Source organism: Bacillus rossius, chromosome 16 (genome assembly GCF_032445375.1).
Source record: "Bacillus rossius redtenbacheri isolate Brsri chromosome 16, Brsri_v3, whole genome shotgun sequence".
Classification (NCBI taxonomy): domain Eukaryota; kingdom Metazoa; phylum Arthropoda; class Insecta; order Phasmatodea; family Bacillidae; genus Bacillus; species Bacillus rossius.
Window position 1 is genome coordinate 5,933,839 of NC_086343.1, and position 14,432 is coordinate 5,948,270.

A 14,432-nucleotide genomic window follows, 5' to 3' on the forward strand; every position below is an offset into this window, starting at 1 on the left:
GTTTTGTTCAATTATAGCATAACTGAGGGAGATGCGAATATCATCTAGCATTGAAATAATAAATACTCTATATCAGTTCTCACTCTATGATGAATTTTACTCCTTGATCATAAAACTGTTTGTAAACAAAATTTTCTTTACTGCGGGTTCGAGTAAATGTCGAATTTTGCTCGATTTGGATATATTTGTTATAAATCGGTTCACATTTTGGGCATAAGAAGTGTCTTTTGATTGCACATTTTTGGACCGTGAAATGTTTTAATGTTTTGTATTTCGAGTTTTGATTGATCCCGTTGCTGCAGTTTGCTGTAAGTCCATTGTCAGGCAAACCTCCCTACTTTTTTGAAACCAGCGAGTTTTTTCCTGTCATGTTCTCAATTGTAAATACCTTTCTGGAGTGCTCCTTCCTGCTTCTAAGTTCCCCTCTCTCTATACCTTACATCACTCAACGTCTGGTACACCCCCACACACTTCTCTGGCCGCCTTCGGTCTTTATAACTCTGCCACCCCATTTCCCTCATCTCAGAGGGGCTTACTACATACTCCCCCTTTGTATTATTTCATATTCTCCTCTACTTGCTCTTCACCAACCTAGCTGCTCTCTGCTGATTTCCCTCCAGATATCTCTTGAGCACCGCCGTGTATGGATCCCATATCTTGGCAGCAGACTCCGGCATGGGGCGCACCTGATGGTGTAGGCCTTCTCCTTCAGCACACTGACTGTTCCCTCAGTATCCTGTCCAGAATACCTAAAGCCAGTTTCTCCACCGGCTCCTTCCATCTCCAGATTTCCTTGGAGAACTATTACAAGGTGTCTGTAACTTTTTGGTTGGCCTACTTCTCATCCCTTCTCCAATGGTGGTACCTCTTTTCCAACCATGGTTTTCTTTGTGAATCTAACTACCATGATCTTGCCAACGTGTATCTTCATTCCAGTTCTCTCCACCCATTCCTCCGGACTGTCCATATGTGCCTGCAAGCCTCTCACCTCTGCATCTCTTTACCCGATCAAGCCTTCTCCTATGTCACTGATCATGATTGTAAAGAGTAATGGTCCCAGACACTTTCCTGGGGCAACCCTAACATAACTCAGCCGTCCTTCAAAACCTTGTTCTCTGCTCGTACCATCTGTTTTGTGTTAGCAAGAAAATCCAAATCCATTCCACAACACGCATGTCCCTTACAGGGTTGATACCGGTATAGAAAACAGGGAAAAGTCAGGGAGATTAAAATGGTCTGTGAATACCTGGAAGAATTAGGCAAATCAACAGTAATATTTCTGGAATTTTTTCCTTGTGACAGCAAAATTAAATGCAAAATACCAATTTCTGCCAACATTTAGGCATCCCAAAACTTTCTAAAATGTTAAATAACTCAAAACTTGTTTCATTTTCCTTCTTGTGATATCCCAGGCTTTTTACAATAAACACAAGGGATGAAAAACATATTTCCGCAAGTTTGCATGCAATTTTGATAGCCTACATTCTACAGTTTTATGTTAATCAATATCATTAAATTGTGTATCTATCTAAAATGGCTTTAATTTGTGCTAAGGTGACATTCGAGCGGCAATAGAATATATTTTTGCTCCAGAAGGAAAAATGAGTGGACCACAGGATTGTTTGTGTGTGGTAGGTCAGGGAAACTTATTGCAGATGTGGAAAACCGGGGGCAGTCACAAGCTTGGAATTCCAAAATTCCTTGACTTCCCTGCCTTGCCATCCTCTCTACCTCATGGAGCAACTTTACATGTAATATCTTTTCAAATACTGTTTCTAAGTCGATGAAGCAGGCAGTGATATGTTTTCCAGTGTCAAAGTAAGGTAAGAAAGGCAAGTAAAGAAAGGGTAAATAAACTGTTCGGTCGTGATGGTTGGATAGGTTTGCAAGCAGCACTGCTGTCCGCAGGTGGTTGTAATGCAGTGCTGTTGACGGAGATGGACCATGTGCAGGTTTTCGGGCCGCTGCTGAACGGAGGTGAATGTAGTCAGTCCCGAGGGCTCTGGAACACAGCCAACGGAGCAGTCGCCGCGATGCTGCCCAGCATGCCTCTGATATCGACCCCGTACAAGGACGGCGCCGGCGGCGCCGACCCGGGAGGGGGGGGCGACGGAGGAGGAGACAGGGGCGCCACTCCGGGCCCCTGCACCAAGAGGTGCTCCCCGCTGAAGCACGTCACCCCGATCCTGAAGAAGTACTCGTGCCAGCGCAAAGTCAGGGGCGCCAAGCCGACGGCCGGATCCCCCGACCAGGTGACGGGTTCTTGGGAGGACGGTGCCTGTCGATGTTAAGGGGCCCGCCGAGTCTGTGTTAGTGACACGGGATATGATAAGTGTGACGCTCGCCGGTGCTTCTAGCATGGTATCTCCCCTAAGCTCAAGGCGTGGACTGACACACAGTCTTTTGTTGTACATAGGGCCAATATGAAATTTGACTGGTAACCGTAACATTATATGGTGGAGAAATGAAGATAAAAGTTGTAATGCAAGTCCCTTAGGTGCTTTCAAAAATCTTCATGGGCCATTTCATGTTCTGAGAAAACATGTTTAAATCCTATTCACCCCTGAAAATATAGAATGTATACAAAATACAGAAACAGATCCACCCGTCTGCCCTTAGTGCATTCTTGAATAATTTTCGTAGACACCATTTGGATATCTTGAGCAAATTTCAAATTGTGCGGTTTTTTTCTGAAGCTCTAGATACTGTATGTGTAGGCAGGCCCCTTGAACTACTGCACTCATTGTTTACCATTGTTACTTAAAATAAGTTTATTATTATTATTATTATTATTATTATTATTATTAATTTTTAAGATCATAAAATACTGTGTATTGACAATATTTTTACAGTTGTCATTCTGCAAAAAATTATTATTCATTGATAAACACCAATTATTTCATAGGAGAAACTATTTGTAGTAGATGGTTTGTATTAATAACAAGTCAAACCATTAAATTATGTGCTATGCTCCAACATAGCATAAATTTTTTTAATTTTAAATTACATAAACAAACAAAAATAGTTGACAATAACTGTTGAAACTAGGTGGCATCTCAATTTTTTTTTTTTTTGTATTTAGTGAGGCAAACTGTTTGGAGATAAACATTTAAATTCATAGGTTATAACGAATAATTAAAAAAATTACAATCAAAATAAATTTATGAATTTCCTGAAAAATTTGGCAGGTTCCAATCTCTCGCAGATGCATCTGGCGCATCTGTATTCTGTACTTGTGAAACTGTTTGGTTTGGTTTCCAGGTGGCTGAGAAACCCGGTCTGCGCCCCATTGCGCCGAAGCCCGTGGTGGTCGTGATCACGTCACAGCCACTCGCCCCGGAGGGGAGCGACGCGGCGACGGCAGCTTGCAGCGTCCAGCAGGCGGCCGTGGTGGGGCTATCCGCTGGGTAAAACAACCTGCACCTCCCTCTGCCTGCGACAGTACGCTAGGTGCTAGAACCTGACTGGGACCCGGGATATCTCTCTCTCTCTCTCTCTCTCGCTCTGTGTGTGTGCATGCGTTAGTGTGTGTATGCATTAGTGTGCATGTGTGTGCATACATTTGTGTGTGTGTGTGCATGCATTAAGTGTGTGTGCATGCACGCATGTTAGTGTGTATGCTCATGCATTAGTGTGTATGTGCGTGCATTAGTGTGCATGAGTTAGTGTGTGTGCATGAGTTAGTGTGTGTGCATTAGTGTGTGGTAGTTGTGTGTGTTAGTGTGTGTGCGGTAGTGTGCGTGCATGCATGAATTAGTGTGTGCGCATTAGTGTGTGTGTTTGTGTGTTAGTGTTGGTTATTATAGTACATAACGGAAAAATAAAATGATGATGATGATGATGATGATGATGATGATGATGATGATGATGATGATGATGATGAGAAATATAGGAATGCATGAGCTTGAAGCAGGCAATAATAACAGATGTGGGATGTGCTAGTTATCTGTAATGATGAAAGTCTACTACAAGCTCTGTAATTTTCATCACTCTTCTGTTTGCGTGAGGATTTTGTCAGTACGCGAAACTAAACTTTATTTTAAGATATGTTCAGAATTAAATTTTGCAAGATGTGAAAATACATACTGGTTAAGAGACATTTAAATAGAAGTTATCACTTATTTCATGTTCCATGTCCTTTAACTTTGATTCAACTTTTTATGTTCTGATTATTTTTGGTTGTTTTCTGAACGAAATCATAATAGTCATAATATTCTGTTACAAAGTGCTGCGGTCGCTGCAGAGCCTGTCAAAACCAGTGAAGCCGACACATCAACGGAAGGAAAGAAGGCTACGGACGAACATTCTAAACCTGAAGTAATGAAGGTGTGTTTCAGCATTTAAAGCCTTCACTCATTCGTAGAGACCTGCAAAATTCGCGGATTCATTCGGTGATAGGCTAGAATTCAAACACCTATACCTCTTAGATAATTTTGCTATTGGCTTACTGTTCATCTGGACGAATCTCAACCAGTTATAAACCCTCAACCAAAGAAGGATCGAATCACAGACAAACCAGCTGAGACGACTTACAAGTCGGCAGCCAATGAACTTGCGTTATTTGCCCGAGTGTACAGGGGTATGTGCAGTCTATCCTGAAGGCCATCGAAACTGCAAATTTTGCAGTTCTCTACCCATTCGTGCTAGTTCGTCAGAATACGTCATAGGGTTTTCCCTTTGCAAAGCCACTGATTATTTTTTCCCCCAGGACAACGAGGAAGACATGGCAGCGCTGATGCACTCAGCGACAAACGTGTCTGCCTCGCCGCGCGCACGGCCGGCGCTGAGCAAGAAGAAGACGAAACAGCTGAACGACATGGAAGCCACCCTGAACATCTTGACGGAAGTGGAGGATGCCGCGACGAGAGAGGAGAAGGCCTACAGTAAGTGGTTCACGTCGCCCAAGTTTCGTGAGTTCGGGGGCAGTGGCACGGCCTCGGGGAAAGAGTGGGTGCGGGTGAGTTTTGCTTGTCTGTGTGTACTTCATGAAGGTGAAGGAGCAGCTGGGGGGGGGGGGGGGAAGGAATAGGCCCACCAGGACAAGGTGCAGTTGGTACAGTAATATGCAGTGATGTACCGTATTTACCCGTGTGGGACGCACATTTCATGCCAATATTTTTTGTTTAATGCTATGTAGTGCTGTCCTTATGCAAGTTTTTCATTTTGGGTAAAAAAAAAAGTTAACATTGCGCTGTTGTGGTGGAATAGGTGCTTAAATAACTAGCCTGTGTTGGTTTTTAGTAAATATGTCACGAGTAAGCATAAATTGTTTAATTGAAATATCCCGGCAGTGTAGGTAAAGCATCCCAGACTGCGCCAATATGCTTGGTCTGCCACCGTGCTGGCATTCGGCAAGAGGTGAAAATCTAAAAATAATCCAGCCGGAAAGTGAGAAAGAGGGGGGTGCGTGCGTGCAGCCACCCAGCAGTGTTTTTTAGTTCACCAGCCCTCTCTCATTGTAAATGTCCGTTAACTGACACCGTACACACATTCATCACCTGTTTATCTTGACAGGTTTTTTGTGACACAGCTGTGTCCAAGCATTGTTATTGCGTAAGATTTCCTACGCTTTGTACTGCAACATTCCAAGACAGGACTGTTGTAAAGGATGTTCTTGTTTTTTTCGAAGGAACCGAAACAAAAAAAAATTGACAAGAATTAGTAGCATACTGTCTTTTCTCTCTTGCGGAAGGGGATGGGAAAAAAAAATTATGCACACACACACACACACACACAATAGACGAGAAGAGAAAAACACTGGTAAAAAAAATAGTATTCTTTTACTTTGTATTTTTTTTTGTTAGTGCCTGGAAAACGGTGTGGGGTAAGAAAGGGTTATAAAGGATGAAGAGGGGAGAGACGAAGGATGGTGCTGGCAATAAGCTGAGACACGGACCGACTTACTTCACTTGTGTTCTACTAGGGAAAGATATGCGGCATGAAAACGTATTCGAGGGGGACCGCTACGGTGAAAAATTTATGTTTTTGCGCCCAAAATTATGAATGCGACCCATACACAAGGCGGTATGCGTGGTGTGTGTATGTTCAACATCAGTGCTGTGTTTCTTACGCGGCAATACGCTGAGACACGGACCATAAAGCATAAAGACTACTTCACTTGTGTTCTACCAGAGAAAGATATGTGGCATGAACCAGGGGCGCAACAACTAAATTTTCAAAGGGGGGGCAATATACCTTTTTATAAAGAATCATCGATCCCCCCTATTGAAGTAGGGGGTCCGGGGGTCCTCCCCAGGAAAATTTGTATTTCAAGGTGGAAAATGGTGCTATTTAAGCAGTTTTATTATCTAAAAATTGATTACCCAGCACTTTCTTTGCCCCCATTTGCCCCCACTTCAAGGTTTCTTAGGGGGAGGGGGGGCAAAATACCCTACCCCCCCCCCCCCCCCCCTGTTGTTGCGCCCCTGGCATGAACCATATTCGAGGGTGACCCTTACGGTGAAAATTTTATATTTTTCTACCCAAAATTATGGATGCGACCCATACGCAAGGGGCGAGCCTTCTGCGGGTAAATGCGGTATGCGTGGTGTGTGTCTGGCTTGTGGCGACGGCATGCGTGGCGTGTGTGTCGCCTGCGGCAGGGTTCGCCTACGCCTACTTCATGAAGGTGAAGGAGCGGCTGGAGGGGCGGGAGGACGAGGCCTACCAGGGCTTCGTGCAGCTGGTGAGGGAGTTCGAGCGCGCCCAGTTCCCCGTGGCGGAGCTCTACGCCCGGGCCGTGCGTCTCCTGGGACGCCACGCGGACCTGGCCGGCGAGTTCCTGGCCTTCCTGCTGCCCGAGCAGGCGCTGCAGTGCGGCCGGCTCGTGGAGCACCTGCTGCTCACCAAGATGCGCGACTTCTTCCGCAAGCTCGAGGTGCGGCCCCCCCCCTCCCCGTCACGTACAGGGGGTGTGGAGGTTACCTCTCCTGTGAAGGCTTGTGTGTGACCGCAGTTAACTTTGTTGAAATGGGAAAATTACTATAATTTAAGTCATGTAATTTAATTGTCATACTAAAACTATAACGTAATATCATTCGAATACATAGGGTGTAAAGTTTACCACCTGGGAAGGCTTGTGTGTGACCGCAGTTAGTTTTGTTAAAATGTGAAAATTACTATAATTTAAGGCATGTAATTTAATGTCCATACCATAACTATAACATTAAATCTTTCGAATACAGAGGGTGTACAGATTACCCACCTGTGAAGGCTTATTTGATTGGAAAAATAATTATTTTGTATGACATAAACACTTGCAAGGAGGGGAGGGGGGAAGAGAGTATTTGATTATTGCTCTGGTTTAAGAATTGTATCCAATATAACAGGTACGTACGTAGATCACTTCATACGTGTGTCTTTTTTATAGATAAAAAAATTAAATTATAGAGTGCGCTCCAAGTACATGTTTAATATAGGGGCTACTTAGTCCTCGAGTGTGCTTTTTTTCAAAGTCGCAGTCTATTATATATTATTTAATTTTATTTGATTTGGGTGCGTCACCGGGAGGGGGTGTGAACAGTGTGAACGGTGTTGGGTGGTCCCGGCACAGAGCTACTTCGCCAAGCAGCCACACCACTTGAAGAAGATCCACTCCAGCCTGTCCATGCTGAGCAACCAGGCCAACGTGACGGTGGGCGACGTGCAGAGCACCATCCTGCCCCTGCTCAAGGGCAACACGTACCTCACGCACAGCTTCCTGGAGCTGCTCCCCCAGGAGTGTCCCCCCGACAGGTGAGCCGGGGGGCCCCCCGCGCCGTCCCGTCCGTGATACCGTCTTGTAAATCGATGATTCATTGTCACGTTCCGCCTGAGCCGAGCGTGCGAGAACCGGCCGACCACCGTGCGAGAAAAATCTTTCTATGATATCAAACAGGTTGAGGCGGGGCTTTTTAAACTAATTGTTCGTGATTATGTTCAAACAAATTATTTAAATTAAATTTTCCAAAAAAACTGTAAATAAAATTTGGAAATTAAAAAAAAGTATTCAATTTTTTCATCAGTTTTTTCTTATGACGCTATCATGTAAAAGTTATCGTCCGTAAACAGACTACAGATAACCCCCTTTTTTTATAATAACATCTCCTTGAATAGAATATCTTAAAATATTTTAATGAAAGTTCCAATTAAACTCTAAAAACAATAAATGTTTGGTCAGTAATTTTTCTTGTGATTTACAGGAACAAAAAAAATTATATACTAACAAAAATTTTATCATTTGAATTATCTGAATAAGTTTTAAATAATACCCAGTTAAATACGCATGTATATTAAAAAAAAAATAGTTGATTCCCATTCTATGGAGAGTCCTCCGGTAAGGGAAATACCCTCTTTCTGGGGTTAAGTCCCAGATTTGCTGGACTCCAGTTCTTTGATGTTATAATTTTACTGGTTTAACATGAATGGCAGAAAGTGGGATGTTGTATGGTTTAAATTTTAACATGGTGAGAACCAAAACAACTTACGTAATAAAAGAACCTGGTTCAAACAAAAACCAACATTTTTCTTGTTTTTTCCCCAACCTTTCGAGCTGTCAGATTACCACCTCCACCAAGGTGGTTTCGGTTGAATTCTCGGCGGGGTTTCCTCAAGTTGGAAAACGTGGGAAATGTAGCAGTGAGCTAGTGGGTTTTCTCAGGATTATATCTGTTTCCCGACCCTGTGGCTGTAAAGCGGTGTTTTTTTCTAACCACAAACATTTTGGTAGATAAAAAATATATAATTCATAAAATCTTTATGAAAGTATGTACCATAATTTCATATTAATTTCTTAACATAACCAATATATAATCCTACTTGGAAATTACATTTAGTTTATTTTTGTCATAAAAGTTATTATAATTTAAATTATAAAGGAAAAAATATAACAAATTGAAGAAAATGTGTAATGTGTATAACTAGGTTTCCTACTGACAGAGATAATCTGGAAAACTCGTCAATAGAAAAGGTGGTTTATAAACTTTGGTTACATAACCTAGTATATAATTTTTCATGCTATTTAATATATTGTCTAAAAATTATTAGTATATATTTTTTTATCATTTCTGTTCCTGATACCAGTCAAGAATGCATATATTCACAGTTTCATACGTGGCAATGTTGGTTATTTAGCATTGAGGGTAATGAAATTGTTGTCTGCATATCGTGCAGGAAGACATTTTACAGTTAATTATGCTCATTAAGTATGTATTTTATTTAGTGTGTTTTGATCATGTGTACTGTAATGCATAGAGACCTGTAAAATTCACGGATTCATTTCGCGATAGGTTAGAGTCCAAATACTTTTGACATTATTTTGCTTCAGTGATTGGGCTACAGTTTATCTGAAGGACTCTGGGCCAATGAAAAATCTCTAACGGAAGAATTATCGAATCACGATCATTCCAGTCAACAACAGGCGTTACGAGTCGGTAACCAATCAGCAGATGTAATTTGCACGAGTGCGTAGAGGATCGTGGAGTCCATCCTTTTAGGGATTTGAAATCGCGAATTTCACAGGTCTCTTAGTAATGCATCTGAGTGAACAGGGAAGAAATAGTTGTGCGGAACCGGGAGAACACGGGGGAAACTGGGGGGGAATCGGTCTAAGAAGAACGTGAACGTGTTGAAGCCCTGCCGTGAGAGCTCGTGGCGGAGCGAGCGTGCTCTGTGTTCTTGCGCCGACGCCCCGGGTCCGTGTGTGCCCCCCAGCATGATGACGGAGTTCGAGTCGGTGCAGTGCTGCGACGACGGCGAGAGCGAGGAGGAGCTGTTCGAGACGGTGGACGTTCCGGACCGCGCCGACGACCCGTACGGCGGCGGCAACTGCTGCTGCCCGTGCCACGACTCGGGCGACGAGAAGTACCGCGCGCGCGTCCTCCACTGCATCCCCTGCGGCACCAGGGTGGGTGCCTCGCCTCGCCGCGACTTGTCGGCGCGTGTAACATTTCAATGTTCTGCATGAAAACATGTTCTCTCTTGTATTATTTTTGTGCATTACTTAGTTTTTTTTTCCTTATTTCAGTTCATCCATGGCAGAGTGTTTGTGGAGACCGGGAAAGGTTTGAGGCAAGCAAAGATTATATTCTCGGGGAGCGACGGCAAAGCAAACATCGAGAGGCTGACCGCGACGAAAGCGCTGCAGCGCAAGGGCAAGCGACGCAGGACGTGCAGCCACGTCAGGAAGAACGCGTCCCCCTCGAAGCAGACCTCGGCGGTCGCCAGGACGAGCGGGGAGGACGGCTCCGCGGAGAACCCGGGCGGGCAGGCCGCGTCGGGGGCCTCGCTGCCGGCGCTGGCCCGGTCGAGGGCGCGGACCACGATAGTGTCCCAGAAGGCAAGGGAAGCGAGCGTGAGCGTCGCCCCCTCGGGCCCGCCCGCGGGGAGGAAGGACTCGAAGCAAAGCCCGGGCGAGCTGGGCAGGCAGGTGGCGTCCGTCCGGCTGTGCCGTGTGCTGAGCTCCGTGTGCAGCTACACCATCGTGCCAGGTTCCGGGAGCGGCACGAGAGCGAGCGCGTCGCCGGCACGGACCAAGGGAAAGACGGCCGTCAGGGCCCGTCCCGGCGCGACGGCCGCGGGCTTCAGGGCGTCGGCGGCAGCCGCAAGACAGGTCGCCGGGCTTCTCAAACCCCAGCAGCAGCAGCGGCAGAAGAAGTCGGCAGACTCTGCGAGCCGCCTGCCGGCTTCCAGTCCCGACGCCAGTAAACCACTCGCAGCAGATTGCAATCTGGATGCGGCACGCAGCATGGAAACGGTCGGTAGGAAAAAGAGACCCGCGAACGACGTTGACGCCGAAACGTCGGAGACCGAAGACGGCGTGCAGGTCCGCAAGTCGGCCAAGCGTGCCCACGATCAAGCGGCGTCCGAGAAGACAGATGCACAGAGCCACAAGAACTACGTGACTGCCGGCCGAGGAAATATTAACGCTCCAGAAGTTTTGGCTGAAAATGTTGTGGCAGAAGTAGGAGGGAAAGAAACAACGGAAAAGGAAGTGGGAGAAAATATAGAGTTGCAGGACTGTGAAGAGCCTAAGTCAGGAGAAAATGAACATCTAGTGAGAGTAATCAGTGATGAACTGAAACATGACGAAGACGCAGAGTGTGCGAGAGAAGCAGTGGGAGCAAATGACCAGCGTACAGGTGAAGAAGCTGTTGCAGCAATCGGAGATGTGGTTGAAGTAGCAGTTCCTGATGAGCACGTGACAAGAAGTGACGTGAAGACTTGTTTAGTGCCCCTAGAGTTTGTGCCGGCAACTGACGGGTATAAATGTGAGAAAGATACAAAACAGTGTCAGGAAGCACAAGGGGGAGGGGTGAAAAAACATCAAAATTGTGTGGAAAACCATGACGAAGGTTTAACCGTGGTGGAAATGAGTTGCGATCCAAAATGTGGAGATAGCACGGAAACTGTGAATCAATGTGAGATGGTGAAAATGACTGAGCACAAAGACACAATAATGGACTTTGGGAAATCTCAAGAAGACTGTAAAAGTAACAAAGTTACACGACAAATAGGCGTAGAAGAAAGAATATTAATGGATGTAAGTGATGAATGTAAATCTGAAGAAGATTTAGAGAGGCATAAAGTAGTACAATTGGTGATGAAGAGGGAGAGAATATTCGACAGTGATGTCTCCTTGAAATCTAAGAGAAGCAGACTAACACATGATGATGATGATGACAATTCAGAGAAATTTGCTACAGAAGTATTGGAGATGAACATTGAATCTGATAACGAAAATGGAACACAAAATATCCATGAGGTTGTTGAAGAGATTGTCAGTGTTTCAGAAGAGTTGGATGTGAGAAAAAGGAAGAATTCAGAAGAGTTGGATGTGAGAAAAAGAAGCAAGACTGAGGATGATGTGGGTGGGTGCGAAGAAATAAAATTGAATGACATGAGTTTAGAGGAAAATTTAGACTCTGATGAAATTTTAGTAGACATGAGTGATGAAAATAAATGTGAAGACTCAATGGAAACAAATAAAACTGGGGTGTCGGTGTCTGGTATCAATGGTGAGGATAAGCATGAAGAAGTTGTGTTGAGTGAAGAATACAAATGTGAGGATGGTGTAAATAAATGTGGATTAGATGTAGAGACAAGCATTGAGCCAAAGTGTGGTAATGTAGCTGTAGTAATAGACATAGGTGATGAGTTCAGGTGTGAGGATGATGAAGACAAATGTGAAGAAATGGTGGTTGGTGGCATTGATAGTGAAGAGAAGTGCAATGAAATCACATTGAATGTGAGTGAAGAGTACAAATGTGAGGATGGTGTGAATAGATATGAAAATACATATGTGGAAACGGGCATTGCCCAGCAAAGTGACAGAGAAATAGCAACAGACGTTGGAATTGAACATGAGGGTGATTTAGATGAACACGAAGAAAGAGAAATTATCGACGGGAACAGTGAACAGAATTATGATGACTTGGTGATGTCATTGACAAATACTAGTTGTGATAAATGTGAGGACAATGCAAAACAATGTGAAGAAGAAACTTTGGAAGGTGAGCAGGTGTGCGGTGACGAAAACAAAGCATCAGCAGATGAGCGAAGAGGTGAGAATGCTGCACTGAAGTGTGAAGAAATCGAGGTAGTCGAGATGAACATTGAACAAGAAGTGGGCGAAGATAATGTGAACCCGCTTCCTTGGACAAGAGATGAGGATAAAGTCATCCTTGAAACATTTCAGTTATGTTCCAGCATGGACCGTGCATTTGACAGCATCAGCGAGCAGCTACCAACTCGCACGACTGAAGAGGTTAGTGTCTTTACATTGTGTGTTATTTTATCTTTAGATGTTAACAGCATTAATTAATTATGTGTTAGCTTTGCATTACCGACTCACATCTTGTTTGGCATCTTGAGAACTAAGATTTCGTAACAGCCAATCAATAGATAGTATACATATGTCATCAATATTATCCATTTTAAGTTACAGTCTTACACGACAAGTTGAATTTTTAAATTTTCCTCTTCATTGTTATTATTTAAGAGTTATTTTTGTAAATTGTAATGATATTTTTGTTATGTCACAAATACCTATATTCAACAGATATTTACTAAGTAGATATAATGGGTGTAAAAAGTCATGCAAGTGATTGCATGATTTCTTACACTTATTACATTGTACTACAGTGAAAATATTTTGAAAATCTTTTAGACAATGAAAAATGGAATGGAGGTATCATGCTAAATTTTACAGAAGTATCCCTTAAATGATGGTTCCCGAACCTGGGGGTAATTACCCCTGCAGGGCTAAAACAGCTGTTCTGCGGGGGTAATAACTCTGGTAATTTTTTGGTAAGTAGATAATAGAATGGCAGATCAGCACCACGTACGTCATCAAAAGTAGAATTTCTCAAGACTCCGGGAGGATAGCACTTTCAAAGTGGAATTTCAAAATTATGATCTTGGTAAATTTTGTTTTGGCGAAAAGTAGGTGCTGAGTATCCTGTTATAGCTGACAGTTCTAAGAATGATAATAACTTTTGCTACCACTTATAGATGTGAGAGAGGTTTCTCACCTTAGTAACAGTAAAAACAAAGGTCAGAAACCGTCTCATTGTGGAACTGACTTGCGGTGTGCATTAAGTGAAACTAAACCTAACATAAAAAAAACTTGCGAATGCAAAACAATTCCAACATTAACATTAACTGTCATTAATTATTTAAGGAATTCCATTGAAATTGTAATTACTTATATTTATTTGCCAATTTTATGATTAATAAATATGCATGTATTGTTTTCTTGGATAAAATTTTAAAGGGGGATAAAATCAGTTTGCTTGATAGGTCTATAAGGGTAAAAAGAGTGAAAAGTTTACAAACAGGGGCCTTAAATAATAGTAATGATGATAAAATAAGAAACAACGTAAAGGTTAAAATAAATGTTTGTATCTGATTTAAAAAAAAAAAATTATCGTATAAGTCAACTGGTGTTTATGTTTAGTATTTTTTAAAAAAATTTATTTGCTTTTTATTTATCTCATATTACATTTATTTAAAAAATATTGAAATGTTAATTGAAATATTTTCTTTTCATTGTAAGTGATGACTTTTGGCTGTGAGTGTTGATGAGGCATGAGATGAAATGTTCATTCGAACGGTGCTTTTGTTCCAGATCCGTGTCAGGTTTCAGACCCTCATGAACCTGCTCCAGCAGTTGACTGGGAGTTCAGTGAACGAAGGTGCCGGCGGCAGCTCTGGTTGATTGCCCCAGCGCGACGATGAGTGGAAGTGAATCCAAGCCTGTTGTCCATTCGTGCGCGCTCGAATTAATTGAAACTGGGCTATGCAAATTTTTTTTTTTAAAGTTGAAACTCAGATTTATTTATAGCAAGTTTTAAATGGTACACAGCTGTTAAAGATGAGTACCTGAACTGTGTGTGTGTGTGTGTGTGTGATTGGAGAGATTTTCAAAATAAATATTTTTTTTTTTGTTCTGTCTA

The 14,432-nt window shown here is 43.1% G+C and overlaps 1 protein-coding gene across 1 annotated transcript; it reads left to right on the forward strand.

The window, feature by feature from the left end:
* The first annotated feature begins 106 nt into the window (after window positions 1–106).
* LOC134540413 (uncharacterized) lies at window positions 107–14,432 on the forward strand. The gene is made up of 10 exons (XM_063383136.1): window positions 107–308; window positions 1,953–2,252; window positions 3,262–3,407; window positions 4,227–4,326; window positions 4,709–4,883; window positions 6,603–6,877; window positions 7,553–7,734; window positions 9,691–9,883; window positions 10,004–12,742; window positions 14,105–14,432. Exons 2-10 carry the CDS (start codon window positions 2,034–2,036, stop codon window positions 14,192–14,194), a joined length of 4,119 nt encoding a protein of 1,372 aa, XP_063239206.1. The 5' UTR covers window positions 107–308; window positions 1,953–2,033; the 3' UTR covers window positions 14,195–14,432.

What these genes read in the sequence shown, in the direction of transcription:
- LOC134540413 (XM_063383136.1), top strand. Translation starts at nt 2,034, where the DNA reads ATGCTGCCCAGCATGCCTCTGATATCGACCCCGTACAAGGACGGCGCC. An exon ending in CGGCCGGATCCCCCGACCAG is followed by an intron (nt 2,253 to 3,261) that starts GTGACGGGTTCT and finishes TTTGGTTTCCAG; the next exon opens with GTGGCTGAGAAACCCGGTCT. An exon ending in GTGGTGGGGCTATCCGCTGG is followed by an intron (nt 3,408 to 4,226) that starts GTAAAACAACCT and finishes TCTGTTACAAAG; the next exon opens with TGCTGCGGTCGCTGCAGAGC.